A 21,878-nucleotide genomic window follows, 5' to 3' on the forward strand; every position below is an offset into this window, starting at 1 on the left:
TATCATTATTATTCTTTTTTTTAGTAAAAAGATTGGTGCTTCTTCCAACCACAACATCAATATAAAGAACTTGCTTCATGTAGTTTTGTTTTGTCATATTAACTATTTTGAGTGCTTGCATAAACATATATATATACACATACACACACTAAATTGGTCTTCAAATTTAAATTATATCATTTCACTAAAATTTTGTAATTCACTTAAAAACTAAAATAATAATATCAGCTAAGGGAAGAAAAAAACATAAAGAAAGATAATATTGAATTATTAAATTAAACAATTAAAAATAATAATATTACTTTTTGTCATCTTGGAATGAAGTGGACCAAAATGGGCAAGAAGGATCGAAATGGACACCTTTTTTTTTAGAAGAAAAAAAAAGGTGATTAAAATGGACCGAAGTTGAATAAAATGGGCTAAAGTGGACCAAAATGTATGAAATGGACCGAATTTGACCCAATTGGACTGAATAAACCGAAGAGGGCCGAAGTGGACCCAGTTGGACCGAATGGACTGAAGTGGACTAATAAGTACGAAAATGGACTGAAGTGCACTAAATGAACCAAATTAGACCAAAATGACCGTAGTGGATCATATTTGAAGGCAAGTATCAGTAACAATCCTAGATATTAATTTAGTTACAGGCATATTACATGTGTTGATGATGTGCACATAATATTTTTTTTTTAAAGTAAGTGATAGAAATTTATTTATGGATTGTAAAAAGGATTATCAGGCGTACAATAAAGATAAATATATTTTAAAAATTAGGAACGTAATTTTTCATATTTTTAGTTGTCATTACAAAGCATTGAAAGTACTACAATGTTTCCCATTAAAGCTTTGCCTTGCATGCAATTTTTTTTTGTCTAGAGTATGCCAACAGCTTCATGGCCAAGTCATTAATTCTAGTAAAATGGAGTTATGTGGGTTCATATATCAGCATATTTTAAGCACCCCATATATCAGCATATTTCAAGCACCCGATATAGGCCGAGTAACCATTTATAGCCTATTTTTCATTCTCCTCTCTGGTTTTTGCGGCCATACACGTTGCGAAAGTGAGAAGCAATAAATTGAGTAAGAGTAACGAAGAAAAAGGAAAGTGTGAAAGAAGTTATTTCTAAATTAAAGTAGATGGATGTATAAAGGAAAAATATATGTAAAGTTAAAACTATCCAATATATTATTATGGAAAAAAAAAAGTCCAAGATGAATGGGTAAAGTTAATTGGTCAATATATTTAATATTATAAAAAAAAATTAGAGGAACAAATCAATAAAAAAATGGTGACATAGTTGATGTTGCTCAATAAGAGTATTAATATTAAATGCTACCATTTGACTTTAAGATATTATATAAATATAGATAATATTGGCATACTTTGAAGAAATTATAAAATCCTCATGGTGGACAAGTGTTGTGGTCCACCATTCCACTAAAAATCTTCCACTTGTTTAAAATTGCTGAGTTAAAATTTTTTTTTTAAACAAAAACTAATTACTAACTCAGCAATTTTAAACAAATGGGAATCTTTTAGTGGAATGGTGAACAAGTGACGTGGTTCACTAGAAGACTATATAATTTCTCCATACTTTGGGCCCTAGCAAGCACCTAAATTACACTTTATCAAAATTTCTAACGATAAACTAGGGATGGCAATTTAGATCCGACCCGCGGATACCCGACTCGGCCCGACCCAAATGGGCCGAATTTTATCCAGCTCGATAAAGAATAGGGTTGGGTATGGGTTTTAAAAAAAAACCGAAGCGGGTCCGAGTTTTATCAAAAAAACCCGAAACCCGACCTGGATAAGACCCGATTATATATATAATTACTAAATTACCCTCACATATATATAGTTAAAAACCCTAAACTTTTCTACTCCTTTTCTCATTTCAGGCTTTCAACTCACACCTCCGCCTCTCCCTCTTCATCTCTCAACTCTCTCACACACACGGCCACAAGCCCACAACACACACGGCCACAAGCAAACTGAGTCCTCTGCCTCTCTCATCTTCCTCACGTCGCCGCCACACAGGCTTTACCCCACGCCGCCGCCACACAGGCTCTCTACTCTCTCAACTCCATTTCGTCCTCGTCGTCGCCGATCTCGCACTGTCACAGACAGCACAGTCCTCTGCCCCTCTCATCTTCCTTGCCCATGGCCATAAGCGTGACATGGCCTCACTCCACCTCATTCTCCATTTTTTTTTTCCTGGGTTCAGTTCGCCTCAATCATGTGAGTTTGTGTTTGTGTTTGTGTTTGTGTTTATGATTTTTGAAAGGGAAAAATGAAAATCATAGATCTGAAATTTGTGTTTGGTTTGTGATTTTGAAAGGGAAAATCGTAGATCTGAAATCTGTGTTTATGTTTGTGATTATGTTTGGATTCGTGTTTGTGTTTGTAATTTTGGGCTGAAAAATCATAAATCAAAATTTTTGTTTCTGATTCTCTCTCAAAAAAATTTTTTGTTTTTGATTTTGGGTTGGACTGGTCATGAGGGACGAGGCCCGCAGGGCCTGTGGGGCCCGTGGGGGCGGGTCCAGGTCCCGGAAAAAAAATCCGTTTAGTAAACGAGCCTGGACCGGGTCCAGGCCACGGGCCAGGGCCCTCGGGTCAGGTCTAGGTATGAAAAAACCCGGCCCGAACCTGACCCGTTGCCATTCCTACTATAAACGAGGAACACATTGAACCCTTTGAAATCACTCACCGGCCATTCTCTTTTTTCTTATTTTGGGCTGGCTCTGCGGTCATTCAAAATTTTTAAGTGCGTGGATGATTTTAGTAGACGGGTAGTCAGCAATGATAATGCAAGTATACTGTCATTATCTTGTAGTTTCCGGTTCATATCATACAGACCAAAAAGAAACAAGATCCTGGTTACACCTTTAAATTTGTAATATTAAATTTGAACAACGAAATTGATCAATTACAAATTCCTGAAGTTTGACATTATGCAAGATTTTCATTGTAAAATGGCAGATTTGGGTATGGCATTGTTGGTAGTTATGGTGTTTGTCTTTCTATGTAGCTAGTCAACAATGTCACCATGTTTTCCTACTCAAATTTAGCATAATTTGATTGCCAGATAATAGAAAACAATTGGTAAGTTTCAAATTATAATTAGAAAAATGGCCAAAGGAAACCTGACATTAAGGGGGCATCAAAATGGAACAGTTTGTAACAGCAAAATGTAATTTTACTTTCATTATGACAATGTGCCTTTTGTCTTAAAAAAGGTATGAACACATATATTACACAGTTTCAGTTCTTGTTGGAACAAACGATGTACACCAAGCTGTACAAAAAGAGCTGCTGCAGTCTTTTTGGCTGCAGCAGAAATACATACAGAACTTTAACACAAATTACAAACCTACAAGCCTTCTAATCAAATGTTCCTTTTCTTTTCTGTGTTTTTCCTTTTAAATTTTCATATACTACTCTCATGGCAAAGAAGTAAAATGTCTCCTTATTCACACTTGAGAAAATGAAACAATTCAAGGTGTAGAATTTACTGAAATCTCTTGTGGCAGAGGTGAACTTGGCTGGTCCAGATGTGATGGCATGACAAGCCGCTGCAAAGGCTTGAGAGCTACTGTGAGCTGTGCAAATGAGGGTCGCAAGTTTGGATCCCTGGGAATTAACAGGCAAGAAGAGCAATCAATTAATCTGAATTTTAGTAAAGGAATGATAGCTGAATATATGTAACTGTTCAGATTTCTTGAACTTACGTTTGCCAACATTCCCAAATTATCCGAGCAACCATAGGATCCACTTCCTTGGGGATGTCCAGGCGACGATTCTGGAAACCTACTGCACCCACCACTTGCATTGGGTTCATCCCACTCCAAGGTAATCTCAAGGTAGCTAGCTCCCACAGAATGACTCCAAAGCTATAGACATCACACCTGAATATCCCATATGGGATAATATAATTAATGTTAGTGGAGTTCTACAGTTTCAACAAGGCTGTAAACAGAAAAGCCATATTTCCAATTTCTGGGCTCTGTTTCTTTAATCCAAAGCCCAGCAACACATGGGTTTTCACAAGGGATGTCATGATCACAAGATTTGATGGTAGAGGACCATAGTTATAGGAAGTCATGATATGCTCAGTTTCATGAAGACATGATTAGTAGGGTAAATTAGGCATATTCCAAGACCAGAAAAAACATGTTCCCAATGTTCCTAACAAACACCCTCTGACCTCCCAGCACTTATGTCTTTGATGAGAAAACATAAATGTGATGCACTGGCTTTATATATAAGGAATTTCAACATTGTCTCAAGTATCTTTCTGCCATACTTTTCAGGACTAAGACAAATCCAAGAAGGCATCAAAACCCATATCCAGACCTTTAAAACAGTAAGCCAAAATAGGCACACTTCACTCAAACTTACCTTGAGCACAAACATATGCCAAAGCTAGTAAACCAACCACAAGACAACTGGAGCATTGGTGCTCTCAATAAATCAGACCTATTAATGTTGATTGATTTTGTTGGACTTTATTGAACGTGATTGATGCTGATTACCACTGACTGATGCTATTTAGAGTCGTGGATTTTATTTCCAAACATTGTTTAATCTCATTATGATTCTCTTTCTTTCCATAATTTATGTAATCTATCTTACCTCAATCTGAGCAAGGAGACCGCATGGTTTGGAAATTGTCGAAGAAAGGGGTTTTTGACATCCGCTCGTTCTACAATAAGCTCCGAAGCTCCCTGCCTATTACCTTTCCTTGGAAAGGTATTTGGAAGGCTAAGGCTCCTACTCACGTTTCCTTCTTTGTTTGGACTGCGGCTTGGGAGAAGATTCTTACAGGGGATATTTTGCGGTATAGAGGATTCGATTTTGTTGATTGGTGCATTTTGTGCCGTTGTAACGGGGAGTCGGTGAATCATTTGCTTCTCCATTGTGACAAAGCTTATATGTTGTGGAGCATGGTTTTTAGATCCTTTGGGATTTCTTGGATTTTGCCAAGATCGGTTGCAGATATGTTTTTCGGTTGGTGGAATTGGTTTGGAAAGCACTCTTCTGGTGTTTGGAATCTAGCTCCGTTGTGCCTAATGTGGTGTATTTGGAGAGAGCGTAATTGGCGTACTTTTGAGGATAGGGACAAGTCTGATGACCAGTTGCTCGCTTACTTTAGTGGCTCTCTTTTTGATTGGTCTAGGGCTTGGGGACTCACCTCTAGTGATTCTATCCCTATGTTCCTTAGTTCTCTTCTCTGTAATTAATTTGCTATTTGTTGTCTCCGTTTGTTTTCTTATTCTTTTCTTTTTCTTCTCTCTTTTTGTTTGCTTCCTTCTCTGTATTCTCTGTTCTGCCTTGTGTTTTCATGAGGTAGCTTTTAATATATATCTTTCTTACTTATCAAAAAAAAAAAATTTATGTAATTTGGAGACTCGATTTAAAGGGCCCAAAGTTCACTATTGTAAGAAGATAATTGAGGCTTAATGAAATTTGGGTTGGAAGTTTTCTACTTTTCTTCCAATACTTGGTCATGGTTCCAAGCAGGCTCAGGTGGTTCTTCATGGGTTCCTATCTTTATCTCATGCTTGGTAGTGATTCCAAGCAAATGGTGGTGATTCCTAGGTCATTTCCCTTTCTTTTTTTTTCTTTTTTTTTTGTTTGTTTCCCAAACACAAGTTAGAGTTTGTCATCCAGCATCAAGCATATCCAGTAAGTATGATAGATGGATGGAGCATGGACTAGCCAAGTAGTGTAACAATACAGGTGAACATGCACCAAGTAAAGCTGAAAATTAAAAATATACTTATAACAATAGAAACTCACTTCTCATTTGATGGCTCGTTTCGGAGAACTTCAGGTGCCATCCACTCAGGCTAACACATAGAAGAAGATGCAGTCAGATGTAAATGAAGAAAGAGTGTCAAGTAAGCTGATGAAAATTGTGTCATCTACAGAAACAACTGAAAAAAAAATATATTGATTATTGATCTCAGATTCTCACCGTTCCTGCAGTTGATTTGGATGACAAGAAAGTGTTGTGCTTTAAGCGTGATAACCCAAAATCACACACCTGTATATAAGCATCATAGTTTGTCAGAAATAGCTCACACACCAGTGGCACCACAAACATTGACATTTGACACTTTTTTATTTTTATAGTTTGACTTTCATGCAATTCAGTGAGGAGGGTATCATATAATTTCCCACAGTGCATCAACCAGCTTGTTAAGCTTCACCAATCTAAACAAGCCATACTACAGCCTGACTTCCAGGCTAAAACAATTTTTAAAATTCAGAACCAAAGGAAATTTTGGCTTGAAAAAACCCCATAGGCAGACCAAATTTACATAGATTCAAGTGCATAATGTGTCAGGTGTGGGTGAGCATTCAAGTACCAGAGGAAAGAAACGAGGAACAAGAGATCTAGCTGCTGTTTTTCTTTTTTACATTCTAGTTTTAACAAGTAGAGCTTTTTCTGTGTGGAAACCACCTGCAATGCCTGGCTGAACAAAGATTTTTATGGCTACAAAGTTTACCTTGCAGGGTTCTGAGGCTTCAATAATTTTTGTTTTGAGTCATTGATTTGAGATTTATAGGTATATATGTGCAGGGGAGAACTAGAATTTCACAATAGTCCTAAACTGTTTTTTAAAATAAGTGTTACTATATCCACAATATTTTTACAACATTTTCACAACAAATCATAGGTGATAAGTGGTTATTGGTTCTAAATTGAATCCACAACTTAAATTACTTTTTTGGCCACCTATAACAACCAATAGCAATCTACCACTTAAGATTTGTTGTGAAAGTGTTGTGAAAATGTTGTGGACAAAGAATTTTTTTTTTAATATATATTTCCTTAGTTATGTCTGAGTCTAGAATTCTCTAGGAGTTTTAAGAGTCCTTTTTTTACCCCCTAGGCTTTAATTAAATCCCTGATTTAGCATAGTAATCAAATTAGTATTGTCATATAGGAAAAGATAACATCCAAGAGCCCATAAATATTCTTTCACTGTACTGAAAAGAATCTATAGATTCATAATGGAATATTTAGTGCTTGAATGCTGAGGCAACATTGGCTAGTGTGTTTTCTCTCTTCTTATTTTTTCTTCTTTCCTTCTTAATGTTCAGCACACTATGAGAATACTCTGCACTGTATTTCTTCTTAAAAAACTAACTTCTCATCCCCAAATACTTCCCTACCTTAAGCCACCATCCAAGCAGCCCCAAGATAATAAATACAGCCATTGCCCAATTAAGCCCCACAACATATACATCAATGAATATCGAGAAACCTATATTCTTCAAATCTGCCCCCTTTTGCCTTCAAACATTGTAATGACTCAGCCCCTAATCAGTTTAAAAATAATAAGGCCTTATGTATCCACTAAAATTCTTAAAACTAGAATACATCCCTACCTTCAGCCCACCACATAAGCAACCTTAGGAAAAATTTAAGGCCAATCCCATGTCATCAGACTGTCGCATTTGGGCACGTCATAGCTCAAAAATAGCCATCTTGAAAAATGTAGTTGTATACCATTCAAACCTTAATGACAAACAAGAAATTTGTTCCTCTTTATTACCTTTACCTAAATATCAGATACATATCCAACCATGTATCTTGACTGCATATCCTATACACACACACACACACGCCAATACCAGGTGCAGGACGTGCACTTCACGCACTTTTATGTCTCCAGTAACTAGACGAAAAGGTTCATCTAGGCCAAAAGAATGTCACTCCTGGCCTCTTGAACAAGCTCCCTGATCCAAAATCAACCAGGCTTTAGTGATTAAGGGTCATGCACTAGGTAGGTTTGAACTTTGGGCAAGTTCACCTAAGCCACACAAAACTGGTATAAAATTGATTTACATTCCCACTCATTTCCCTCAAGTACCAGAGACCACCAGTTGGCAACTAGGATTCTAACTTTGATAAGCATTATGCATATCTGCCTGTCCAGATGATAGATCAGACAGTAGAGCAAATTAGGTTGGTATGGCCAAGTTGGCAGTAAGCAACAAATATAAAAAAATAAGATTACAAGGATGCTATTCTTACATTGGCACAAGATTCAATTTAGGAAACAATAAACACCATAAACAACCAGAAACAGTCATAGTTTACTCAAAATTCTGTGACTAATACACAAATGTGACTCCAAACTATCCAGACATTATAACCACGATTATGTAGTTAGGAGCAATAACCAATAAAAGGAAGAATTACTATGCTAACATAATATTGAAACGAAATCATCATATACCTTGACATTCCAGTTCTTATCAACTAAAAGGTTCGGTGACTTCAAATCCCTGTGAACAATTGTTGGTGTGCTTGCATGTAAGCAATTCATGCCCCTAGCCTGAAAGATGACAATAGCTTTAAATATGGGTATGAAAATAAATGATGATTAAAAAGAATGGAGGGTTAATAATGTCATACCACATCAAGAGCCATTTTTATTCTGCGCTTCTCCTCAAGTTGACATTGAGGACGATGAAGAATTCGATATAAGCTTCCCCTGAAAAATCAAAATTTAGTAACACTACTAATGAAATGAAAGTTGCACATATATAATCATGCATGCATATACATATTAATCAATGCAGGTAAAATTGCAAGGATCATTAGAATCTCATTGCAGATGAATTTTGTTTTGCAAAACACTCAAACTCATTAAGATATGACAACAAAAAGAGCACAGAGTTGTACCTTGGAAGAAACTCAGAAATGATAGAGAGGTTTGGAGGACGAGTAACAGCACCCATGAAAAGAACAACATTTGGATGCCGCAGTCTACGCATTATTCGTACCTTATTTTACATATGAAAAAAATGCAGGTTAATGGCTTTGGATTGATTAGAAAGTATAAGCCATGAACCCAAACCATGGATATTATCTTTTCATTTCTATGTGTCAAGTGGGTTATATGATGTCATGTCTTAAATGTCCAATTTTCAGGGAAAAAAAAAAAAAAAAAAAAGAAGAAGAAGAAGAAGAAGAAGATGAAGAAGATGAAGAAGATGAACTTGCCCCACAATTCCTGTCATGACATTCCATTCTATCACTAGAGAATCCAATATTTTATGAAAGGGGTTAGGTTGGGTTTTGTAGTTTTGGGAATTGTTTGGGCTGGTGAAGATGTTAACAAATTGAACTTGGGCTGGAAATCTCATCATTAACAAATTCTAAGAAGGAAGCAGAACGTGTATGCAAGACCACCATTGGTAGTGCCATCACATCCTTCTCATCATCCTGCTCCCTCATTGGTAGTGCCATTCTGCTACCACCTTGGTCACTAGCCATCAACAAGACAACACCACCACTGATACCAAGAATGCTTTAGTTTCCAGAATTCTGATTTTTTTTTTTGGTTTTCTGGGTGATTAGATATTCATATTGCACAACATTATTTAGTGTGTAAGGTTAGTTTACTTTTTCCTGAACAAAAAGAGCAATATCACATGCATATATAGAACCTTAATTCATTGCTTACTTCACTTTTGAACTCAGCCAAAGCTGCACCTGAGAAATCCTGGTCTAAAAACTTCTTCACAGCGACCTCCTGTAGTTCAAAATTTACCAGAAGATTATTAGATTATCAGTTTCCCTTCATTGTCTAAAAGCTCCTATTTTATGTCAAAAGTAAAACATTAAATAAAAAATAATACCAAACTCATAGTAATGGCAAAAAAGCATTATAATGAGACAACAACAAAGAAAGAGATTCCACATTATAAATTATTCACCAGTGATAGTCAGAATAAAGAGTTCATTCTATGGTTCACCAATGACAACTATACATGACAGCCATCTAAGTTTACCACTAACTAATGGTGCCAACATTCATGACATCCGTAAATTTTCCTGTATCACTATAGCAGACTCTATCACTATGCATACAAACATTCTACAGTGGATGATGAGCATAATGAAGAGAATTTTTTTAATTTTACTTTTATTTTAAGTAAACTCACTTGTTATTGCAGTTGTTAGAATATTGGGCAAGAAAATGATTAAATTAACCTTTCCTAATAGCTTAAACTTTTGGAACTACCAGAAATTTATCATGGTCTCAAAGCAAAAGGTCTTGAATTCAAACACTATCTCCACTTTACCACCTATTAAAAAATTTCAAAATTCCACATGTTGGGCCCCACCAATTATAAAGTTTAGGCCCACTTGTGAGGAAGTGTTAGACTATAGGTTGAATGATTAATTTCAATATTTCCAAATAGTTTAAACTTCTGGGACCAGTGAAAGTTTATCTATAGTCAAATAGTAAAAGGATCGATCAATCAAGCCATTAATTGAGCATTCAAATTCAAGTTGAGTAAGTTAACACATCAAGGCATTTTAAAGATGGAATTATACAGAGCAAAAGATAATGGACAACAAGATGCAATTCTTTTAATTCAAAGCAAAAGAGCAAAGAGCAAAATGTGACTACACAAAAAGGAATCATAGAACTCACCGTGCCATTCCAATCAGCATGATAAACCTCCCCATATGAACCTAGTAACAGGAAAAAAGAATAAAAAATTAAAGAACTTCCAAGGAAACAAGGGTTATTGCTATGCAAGTACTGAAATAAATGAGTCTCCCTTCCTCATACTTAATTTATTAAGCATAACACTAGTACAAAGCTACCAAAATAACATGAAACTATAACCTCTTAAGAAGGATTTACCATTCTGTTTCTAGCCAGAAGAGAGAGAGAGAGAGATAGAAGCACTAGATCCTTTATAGGAACATAATTTTCCATACATAATTCATTTACTATTGCTATAACTCTTTCCAAATAATTCATGCACTATTACTATAACTCTTCCCTTTGGAAAGCTTAAACACAACTAACACAATCTTATGGTACTAAACCCAAAACTGCAACATTCATCACTTGCTTTGTTGAGGGCAAAGATGCCATTTGGCCCAAAGACCATAGCAATACACTATAATTAGTAAAACATATACATACATTCATAGATACATATTTATATAGAACATGGAACGAATTCCAAAATTGCAAAATGTCTACCAAGATTTGCCAAATATGATGTACTTCCAACAAGCCATATGCATTACCTAGTCCAATCCTTTCACCAATAACCAGGTCTTCCCAACGAATTTCATCTCCTACATCGACATCATCAAATATTTGGTCAGCCCTACTTGTGCTGGAGTATATTTGTTCAGCCTTACTTGTGCTGGAGTCAAAAGACGAGCTAGCACTTTCTGGATCCTTCAATTTCAAATTGTTCCCCATAAATCGATCATGCATACTCTTTCTACGATCGTGAAAACCAATTTCATTGTCCTCAAGTTCTTGAACCAAATCCACCGCATTACTTTGTGATTCTTCCCCATTCCTAGGACGTTCTCGCTTTAAATTAGCATTCAAATCCCCCACATGATGAAACCTATCAAACTGACTTGAGCTAGCTTCCAACAATGAACTGGTGCCACTGACAGAATTTGCTGCATTACTGCCCATACTGGGCATATTTGAATTACCAGCTGATTTGAAACCATCACCATAGATCTTTCCAGGTGTATTAGAACTGGTGGAAGCTAACGATGGCAGATTATAGTCATTAGGCTCACGATTGATTCTTGGATATAGACCCTCCATATAATCATACTCCTTTTTCTGAGGGACTTCATTGAGAGCATATCGATTCTTCCACATCAATGATACAGGGGGTCGACCAGGGTTATTTATCGGTCTCTGAAGCTCATCAACTCTATTCTCTGTAGGTTTGTTATGCAAAGAAGTTTTGCCAGTTCCTTTTATCTGGAATGGATTAAGATCTGCAAAAAGATTTTTTGGATCCTCAGGGTTATTTTGGTTATATGGAACTCCATTGAGATTTATCCTCACACCATCACCAACTGCATGGGTACCACGACTGCCTTTATACAGAGAGGTGCCAATGCCTGATGATGAAAGATCCGACTGATTGGGACTCGGCTTATTCGACATACCAGATGAACTAACAGTAGTGTCACCACTTGTACTGGGGAATAAAGGAATGGATTCTGCCTTTTCAGAACTTGACCTTCTATCCAAGGGTGAGCTACTCTCAACTGCAGAGTTATGACTGCTACCTTCACCAAGTAAAGGCTTTGGTCTTAAGTACGTAACTCCAATGTCATTAGACAAATGGAGAGGTGGGATTTTGTTTATTTTTGGATTGTATGGCTTAAAGGTATTTTCCATTGCACTTAGAATATCAGCTGGTATAAGTGTTCCAGGAGCTGCCATTAGATCAACCAAAAATTCCCTGAAGGCAGAAAAATATAAATTAGATCTATGTAGAAGCAAAAAAAGTTTAAACCAACTTTTATGAGTCAAATTAAATATGCGCACACACTCAACACTCAATTGCATGCATATCACGGAGATATTGCTTTAGCACACATAGGAGAGAATAAACATGGGACATGCATGAACTTTGGATTAGTTATGTAGGTTTAGGTTCAATCCTATTCTATATATATATATATATATACACACACACTATCTATAAGAGGATTCCCCTCTTTGAACTAGACTTTTATGTGGTTCAAATGTACCCTCATTAATGAAGGGTAACTTCTCTTATAAATAGGATCATAAATGTCAAATAACAAATTTCATTTTGAATTTAAAAAGAGAACTTCTAAAATTTGGGATTTTTTTCCATTCACGTTCATCCAAATAAAAGTAAAACACCCCCAATTTAAAAATAAAATAAAATAACTAAGAGAACTCTTAAAATTTAGCATTCTTTCCCCTCGCGATCACCTTATTTTTCCCACCCAAACTTTTCTCTATATCACTACACCACTTTCAAACACACGTTCAAAAAATAAATACAGTTATTGCTTATCTCAAAGTTTTATCCTTTTTATTTGTTTGAAAAATAAATAAAAAAAAATATTTCCAACGTATAATAGATACAAATTATTAACTTTCACAAAAAAAGAAAAAAAAAAAAGAAGAGTATATATATAAGAACTTTACTCATAATAAAGGATAAAAGGAAAGACTTAGTACACAGAAGAATACATCTCACAAACAAAATCATAATGAGTACCAAAAATCAAAGACTTAGAACACATAAGTACACACTTATATTCTAGATGGGAAGAGAGCAGAGAAGGTATAAGATCAGGCAAAGTCAGCGAAAAAGGGGACATCTAAAATGCCACTGAGATCTGATTAACAAAGGAACATAAGCCAGTGAAAGAAAATAGTGAGTACCAAAAAGAAGTCAAATTCTGGAAAGTTCTTACTACTCATATCCCTTTTAGGAAATATTTCCCAAAGTCACATAATCTGAACCAAAGTGTCTTTCCTGCTTAAGGTATCAAATTGTTGACATTATTTCCCAAAGTCACATAACCTGAACCTCAGTGGCTTTGCTACTTAAGACATCAAATACTTAACTGGTGGAGGAGAAATATTTGTTGTCATTGTCCCTCACATACACATTTTATATTTCTACAGTTGAGAGAAATCCACAAGAATCTTACTTATCAAAAAAAAAAAAATCCACAAGAATCTTAAGGTAGAGATGAACATAAGATATTAGCCAAAATTAATGAATTGGATCAAAGTTTAGTTTTGCAAAGAATTTGCACTTGCTTCCACTTGATCATTCACCATCGTGAATCCCAAATATCAGCATTTGAAGGATGACTACCAAAGGGGATGACTAGGTAATTGCAATATGAAAAGACCTTCCAATACCAATGCATACTATAAAGCTATTGCCTTGATATTATTTTACTTCAAGATAATTTCCTAATAAAAAAATTCAAGGACATTTTTGGTTGGTTAAAAGATTGAGAAAACACTTCAGACTTTAATCAAAAGCAATGAAACATGCTTGAGATAAATACATAGAACAATAAACACTAAAACAACACTCAAATGCAGGTGCAAACTACTGCTGATTGTCACAGTGATAAAAATCCAAACTCCACTGTAGGATATATATATATGTGTGTGTGTGTGTGTGTGTGTGTGTGTGTGTGAGTGTGTGTGTGTGTGTGTGTGTGTGTGTATTGAACATCATCATACACAAAGGAAAGAAGTTCACAAGAAATCACCTTTCATCTTCCAACTTTATTATGTTGACAGCATCATCCTCAACACCAGTGTAATGACTACCTTTTACTAGTCTACAAGGCATCTTGATATTGTCAGCTAATGCCTACATAAGAGAAACAAAGATAATGAGAATACAGCTACCAAGTAGCCCCCTTAACTCACAATATTAGAGGAACTTCATAAAAATCAATAGTTAAACCTGAGTATTTTTATACTTGGATTAAAGAATTTTACAAAGATGAAAGAAAAAAATTAGAGAAAATGTTTCTTCAATCATAATTACAAAAAAGTGTTTTTATTATCTTAATTGCTAAAATTAACTTCTTTTAATAGGTAGAAGTATACCATGAAATACACAGGTTTTTTTTTTTTTGATAAGTAAATGCACAGGTTAATTAAAAATCATAAATTTTGCAAAACTGAACAAAATAAAAAATTAAAGAAAAAGTAATTAAATTAAGTTGTATGACAAGAACATATTGTATAAGGCCATGTTTTTATCAAAACTAAAAACTTTGGTGGGCGATTAAATAATTTAAATAAATTATGAAAGTTCTTTAAATTTCTTGAAGATTTTGGTAATGTCAAATTGAAATAGTAGTTTGAACGTTTTAGAACTTTGGTAATAAATTTTTAACTTAAAAAAAGAAAAAAAAAATCTTCCTAGTGCCACATAGAGAATGCACATCATAATATGACGTGTAACACTTACATTTAGCCACTGCAATGCTTAACTTGAGCCACCACACAGTGAGTACAACATATATGGCCCAACTTTTATTATTTTATATATAAGTTCATACATAGCACACATAAAAAACTATTCTCACAAAATTAGATGTGAGTAAAATTTGATCACAACATCCTGTAACAGAATGAAAAACCCAATTAACCTTCTAAAATTTTTGCAAATAAAAACCTACGTAGCATATGTGGACAAACACAAGAGTCATGTTTGACATATAAATAGGGTGTTGACCACAGAGTCTCGCTAAACCAAGACATGGGGGCATGTTTACTTATTTATGTTTAAAAATGTGTGCCTACATGTACAATAACTTTACAAAGTAAAACATTAGAAATAATTACTCTCTTCCCCAAAATTTTATTCCACTTTGAAAAGGCACAATGTTTTAGGAAAGTATATTGAATGCCGCCACACTAATTGATTAAATTTTTGTATTCCATTTCTGTCCTCAACTGTAATTTTTATTTGCAAATTCATAATTGTTTCCACATTTATTACTCGATAATAAATGACATAGTGTGGAAAGTTAGAAAAAATTTACTTTTTTTACTTCTTATGGTAATAGTTTTGGGGACAACAAAAAAAGGAAAGACAATAATATGGGGATATATTGAGTGATTCTCAATAGGTCAAGTAAGAGAAGTATCTATCCATTTTTATGAGGTGAGTTCAACTTCACTTGTGGTTAAAATGAAGTACTTTACTTAGCTGAGCTTTGTCTTCTCAACGTCCATTAAACTCTTCTGCCATAACATGCATGTGCAAAAATATATTATACTTCAGTCAATTGCAGTTTAGAAAATTAGCACTTTATGCACGATGGTGATTACTCTTGTAGACTGCATAATAATATTTAAAGACTAAGTATAACTAACACAAATGGCTTGAACATCAGGTGGATAAGCTGTCCCATTTAAAAGCACACGTTGTCAGACAAAATTCACTCTATACCACAAATGGCTTAACTGTAATTTGCCCTGATTAACAGTAGTCACTTAATCATTGTAATTTTTAAGATTAAATAAAGTTGGCACCTATGTAAGTGTTCAGACAGGTGTAGAAGTTCAGCGCACAAAGATGTTACATCATCTAGAACTTGGCATACCTATTGTCTCCAAGCAGAATAATTATCATAGATAAAGAAATCAAAAGTTTTTCTTTTTGATAAATAAAAATAATGTTAGTATTGGACGGACTGGCCTAGTCCACACACACTTAGGTGGTGCTCGTCTGTGGTAGAAGGCCCACTTGGATAAGACCTCACCCTTCCACTAAAAGTGGGGTGCCCCTTGGGCCCCGTAAAGACGACAAAAATTCTCAAGGGCATGTTGACGTAGGACAATTTGGGGAATTCGCCTATATGTGGTTGTGGTGGATTTAGGTTTAAGAAGATTTGTGGATTTTGGATTTAAGAGTTGCTGAAAAAAGAGTTAAGGGTTGTGTTAGGAATTAAAAGGTGGTTTGATGAGTTATTTGATAGAAGAAAATATGTGGGGATTTAGGGTTTTGATAGATAAAAGAAACAGCTTGATTTGGGGTTTTAAGGAAGAAGAAAAAAGAGAGAGATTTTATGGTGTTTTAGGGGCTGTTTGAACAATTTCCGTGAACGCTACCATTAGAAAGAGATGAAGAAGAAAAAAAGAGAGAGTTAGAGAGAGAGAAGTCACATAAAGGTCAACATGCCTCAATGCTCAAACACTATAATTTTATTAATCAACTCCTCCCTTTGAAGGCATTCAGCACAAATATATAAAGACTCTTTCATGTACTAGAAGTATTAGGGCTCCTACTAGTATTAGGACTTCTAGTACTAAAAACCTAATAAAAGACTAAGTTGGACCCAAAGAAAATAAAACCCAAGATACTTAGGATCTCCTAAGTGACTCTAGACTCCACTAAATTACCAAAATACGCTTAATTTGCAGTAATTGCATAAATTACAGATTTACCCGTGACTACAAAACTAACCATAACTAATAAAATAAAAACCCAAATAAAATAAAATAAAATAACTGTTTTAACCCTAAGACTCATACCTAGACCATTAAAACCACACGACTTTCACTTCAATTGGACTTCATGCATGAACCCCATAAAATAATTCTTTTTGATAATTCAATAAATGGGGAAGGGGAGATTTGAACCCTAATGTCTCCATTGGAAATGCCAAGAGGTGCCAACTAGTTGAGTTACAAGGCTCTTGGCACTCCATAATATAATTCTTCAATAGGAAAATTTGCAAAGTAATAGCAAATTAATCTACCATAATTGCATCACATTCCCTTCTTTGTAAGTTCATAATCAATAAAACTTTATAATAGAAACATGGGAAACAATTTATAAAATCTCCCAATAAAGGAGGTATTTCTCCTTAAGTTTAGTCAATTCCATGAAAAAGGGGTATTTCTTTTAAAATTTTAATGAAAAGAAACATATCAACATGTTCTCTACATCAATGTTGCATTTATTTCCCAAAATCAATCTCTTTTTTTCTTTTCATTTCTTTTTGTGCAATTGCACTTAAAAAGTTATAACACTATGATGTACCCCTATTCCACCCCCTCATCCAAAAAATACAGATTCTTTTATCAAAGAAAACTAATGACACATACTCCACATGGGTTTTATTTTGTTCTCGATAAGTTTTGATCCTATAACCTATTCCATCCCCACCCCACCTTCAAAAGCAATGTGTAGGTACAGTAAATGCAATTGAAAACAAAATTAAAATTCCATCTTAGAAAATCGCACCCTATAACATTAACACCATGGAAGCACACAAAGTAAATAAGCCACCCTGCTACAAACAACTAAGATGGTAATGCTCAATTTGGTGTGGTTCATCAACACCATGGATTGGAAGTTCTAGGGGGAGAAAGTATCCTTAAAATATTGTAGCAGGGCCTATACCAAATTTGGCCTGAGTTTTTCAATAACCAGGATATAGCCACAAGAAATCAGGTCAAATAAGATACAGCCTAAAAACACTAAAATCAATAATGTAAGTCTGATAGCTGACCTTGAAAAGCAAAGCACGATGTCGAGAAAGGCCAACATTGATGGATCCAATAGGCAACACACTTGTTTGAAGAGACATCCTCAACTCTGTCCTCCTTTCCATCCACCGTGCCAGCATAATATTAGCATCCTTCACAGGCCCACCCATATGTCCAGTAACTAGTTCAGCAAGCCTCTGTGCCAACACACTAACCTCAGTGACTGGACAGTCTAAAGCAATACAGTGTGCAATTTGCAGTAACTCTTCCAGGGAAGGATCAACTCTTTGATTAACCATTACAACTTCAAAGCCAGAACTACCAAGGTTTGTTTCAATATCAGTGATAGATGGCATCTTTCCTTGGTTTGCTGATTCTGTGGAGAGCCCATATATATCGTAAAAACCATCCACCACTTTATCTTCATAGTCAAGAACATTGTATTCCTGGTGAACCAAAGAACCCAACAGAAATCAAACCAAAATAGAAGAAGCACGAAAACTTTTTTTTTTTTTTTTTTTAAATCAGTTGATATGTGAGCAAAACATAATCAAGCAGTAACATAAATGCTAACATCTAAGAACATCATGATAAATATGTGGTAATCTCCAGTTTCAATATAGATTTTACACATCTAAAATGCCTTTTGCCTCCTAAATTACAATATGAATAAGGAAAGAAAATCTAAAGAGTGGGATGTTTTGAAACCATTTCCTCTCCTTTCCTCTATGTGTGTTTTGGTCAAAACCACATTATCTCTTGTTATGATGTAACATCACCCAAAATATATATATATATATATATATAAAAAATAAAAGTTGACTACATAGTAAGTCAGTTACGATAATCAAGCTAAGCTCAAATTCAAACTGACTAAACTGTGAGACGCAGATGCATAACAAAGCTTTAAGGAAAACACCTCCTGATTTACCAAAATCAACACTTCAAGTGCACAATTCAGTCAGAGAAGAGCTTCAGTAGCTTTCTGCTTGAATACAGAATACTTTGCCTAAAGTAATGGTGCGTAGTGCAAAGCTAGTACATTTTCCCCCTAAACTCAAGTAAATATTGGTAAGCTAAACGCACAAGGTAATATCCAGAAACCCACAAAATTCAGAAAAGGTTCAAGAAAATCAAACTCAACCACTTATAATGTTATTACTGCATGAACCAGATTCTACCCAGTTTAGCTTTAGATTAGGCAGAATTTTGACAATCTGGACTTATCAATACCAAGTGAACCACCATAAAATAAGCTCATACAACACAACTCACTATATCCAACACTCAGCAACATCTCAATGAAACAAACTACCCTTTATTTAAAGTTAAATTAAACAATTTAGGCACTTGGCATACTTGAACGGTTATTGCCTAATCTACAACAATCCCCAACTCAGTACAAATTGTCAACTACCAAAAGCTCCTAATTCAAGCTCGTATTGTACATTTCACTACATGAAATTCTCAATCACAACTCATCAAACTAAGCTCCCTCTAATTCAATAGCAATTTAATTAAATTTCAAACTGTTGACTGAATAGAACAGGAAAAAAAAAGCCCTAATTTATACCAATTCGATACTCAATACAACAAACACCAAGTAGAAACACCTAATTCAAGATCATTTACTAGAAATTCACTTCGATTAAGATCAAAACTTCACTGAATTTCAACTCACCCAATACTGCCTCGACAAAGTCTCCGCCGAAACTTCATCCTTATCCCTCACCAAATCGATCCGATGACCTCCCAAGCTCAGCAGCGTCGCGGCTCTGATCTGATCCTTCTCCGGATCGTCTCGGAACTCCGAATTCGACGCGCTGATCGCTAGGGCCAGCTGAACCTGGAACTCCTCCTCCGACGAGATATAGTCAGCTCTATTAGCCGCCGCAGACGCAGCAGCGACAGCAGAAGACGGCGTAGTACCAGCAGCGTTGCTCGCCGGAGAAGTAGTCGCCGACGACGAAGCCGAAGGACTCGCCGGAGGCAAGGCGCCGGAAGTCTGCACAGAAACCGGCCGTTGATCGGGGGCACAAGACGGCGGCGTCGATGCCGTCGCGGACGTCACGTTAGGGTTTTCGTTTGATCGGTTCGGGTCGTGGTTGCTTCCTATGTGAAGCTTCTTGAAAATGTGCTTCATCTCTCTCTCACACACAGTAAAATTTTCCCACGCTTTCCCTCGCTTTCTCTCACTCTCTCTCTCTCTCTGTATTTACTTTCTCACTGTTTCAATGTTTTTACTTCTCTCTCTCTCTCTCTAATTTTTCCCTCACTTTTCTTTGGTTTTTTGGGAGTCAAGGCCCTCGAGAGAGAGGAAAGTGTTATAGGAGGGAAAACTTAGCGCAGTGGTATTATATATCGGGCGGTAACTAAAGGGTCACGTTCTTTCTCTAATTTACGAAAATGCCATTCTCTCTTTCACTATTCACATACGCCTGGGGTCGACAGAGAATAAAAAGTTAAATGCGCCAATCAGAATGCCACAGCTTCGTGTACGGGAAAGAACCGGATTGGATGACGTGGAGGTGTTTGTCCACGTCATCAAGGTAATTTTTATACATTTTTAGTCTTTGACTTAGACCCACCAATTTTACTAACAAAAATTTTCATTAACTTTATCTACAATTGCTAAGTAATAGTAATAAATATTATTTTAATAATAAGTTCATATGAAAATGATAATACCTTCATTATAAATTACAAGCTACAATTTTCTTTTATTAAATTATATTTGTGACGTTACGATTGTGCGTGTTAATCGAGGTTTCAACATGAAAAACACGTATGATGATAATTGAGATTTTAAACTTTGAGTTGTTTGCTCAAGTTATACCTGGATTGGTTAGCTGACGTGTGTGTCAGCGTGTGATTAAAACCGAGCTTTAAGTGTTTCATTATGAGTAAAGTAATTAATAATGGTGAATAACTATAAACTCATCCAAATTAAGTTAGTTTAATCATTTCATTTTTTGTCAAATTAAGTTGGTTCATAAGTTCGTGAGGTTTTTTCATTGTGTTGTCGTTAAACTATTAACTTTAGATTTATCATAATGCCCACTAGTTGAAGTTATTGAAACTTTGGTGGAATAGAGATTAAGTTCTGGCTAAACTTAATTGAGGGAGTGTCTATAATATCCCTATCTCCCAGCCTTCCATTTCTTGTCTAGAACTTTCAAAGTATTGGCTTTCTAACAAGTAGGTATAGTTATGGTCAAATCCAAACATGGTCTTTTGCATACTGAATTACTGAGATAGCCCCTACCTATTCTTTACGTAACAACAAAAAATATAACATCACCCAAGCACGTTAAAATTTGCAGTGTAGTAAGGGAGCAAAAGGATGTGGAAAGGTGTGACTATAAAATTTAAAAATTTAAAAGTTTGACTGCTACTATATTTTCACATTACTTTTATAACAAATCATAGATAATTATTTGTTATTGGTTCTAATTTGATTTTATTATTAAAATTACATTTTTGTCTACTAATAACAACTCGTGAAAACTTACCACTTAAAATTTGTTGTAAAAGTATTATGAAAATATTGTAAACATAATATTTCTCTAAAATTTACAAACTCATTTTTTTCTCTCTCTTATATTAGGAGGCAGGGATTTGTAGCTCACATCTCATCTAGGAGAACAAAACTTTATAATTTTTGTTTGATAGTTTGGATGGATTCTATTCCATCATACATTTCTTTTTTTGTCACTTCTAATCTTTCAGTTATTTGAATAAAATTTCCAGTATTGATTCTTAAAAAATAAAAAATAAATTCTAACTTTATTATGACAGTCAAATTACTTGTCAATAGTCCTTTTTTTTTGGAGTCTAAAGGTACTTATCCAAACTCTATGGTTACTTTCTACCTTTTACCGTAAATAAAAAAGTAATAAATAATAGAGACCAACTCTGTGATTATTATTATATTTTTTTGAGGTGGAACACTATGATTTTTGCTCTATGATTACTTACTAGTTACTACAACTTAGGAATATCACCTCAGATGCTAACATCAAGCCTTAGTTGTTAAT

The 21,878-nt window shown here is 35.2% G+C and overlaps 1 protein-coding gene across 1 annotated transcript; it reads right to left on the reverse strand.

Annotated features, from left to right (window-relative positions):
• Window positions 1-3,188: 3,188 nt before the first annotated feature.
• On the reverse strand, window positions 3,189-20,153 carry LOC115979924 (serine/threonine-protein kinase EDR1-like). Its single transcript, XM_031102043.1, has 13 exons — window positions 19,523-20,153; window positions 17,865-18,287; window positions 14,097-14,200; window positions 11,085-12,283; window positions 10,474-10,514; window positions 9,496-9,564; window positions 8,712-8,812; window positions 8,442-8,520; window positions 8,263-8,361; window positions 5,988-6,056; window positions 5,810-5,859; window positions 3,739-3,915; window positions 3,189-3,640 (listed from the first exon to the last, which is right to left on the reverse strand). Exons 1-13 carry the CDS (start codon window positions 19,982-19,984, stop codon window positions 3,505-3,507), a joined length of 3,009 nt encoding a protein of 1,002 aa, XP_030957903.1. The 5' UTR covers window positions 19,985-20,153; the 3' UTR covers window positions 3,189-3,504.
• Between the last annotated feature and the right edge of the window lie 1,725 nt (window positions 20,154-21,878).

The sequence above is a fragment of the Quercus lobata genome, chromosome 3 (genome assembly GCF_001633185.2).
Source record: "Quercus lobata isolate SW786 chromosome 3, ValleyOak3.0 Primary Assembly, whole genome shotgun sequence".
NCBI lineage: Eukaryota > Viridiplantae > Streptophyta > Magnoliopsida > Fagales > Fagaceae > Quercus > Quercus lobata.

Coding starts and splice junctions, on each gene's coding strand:
- LOC115979924 (XM_031102043.1), bottom strand. CDS start 19,984: ATGAAGCACATTTTCAAGAAGCTTCACATAGGAAGCAACCACGACCCG. Junction 12,284..14,096: donor ATAAAGTTGGAAGATGAAAG/GTGATTTCTTGT, acceptor TTCTGCCTTCAG/GGAATTTTTGGTTGATCTAA. Junction 5,860..5,987: donor CCAAATCAACTGCAGGAACG/GTGAGAATCTGA, acceptor TCTATGTGTTAG/CCTGAGTGGATGGCACCTGA.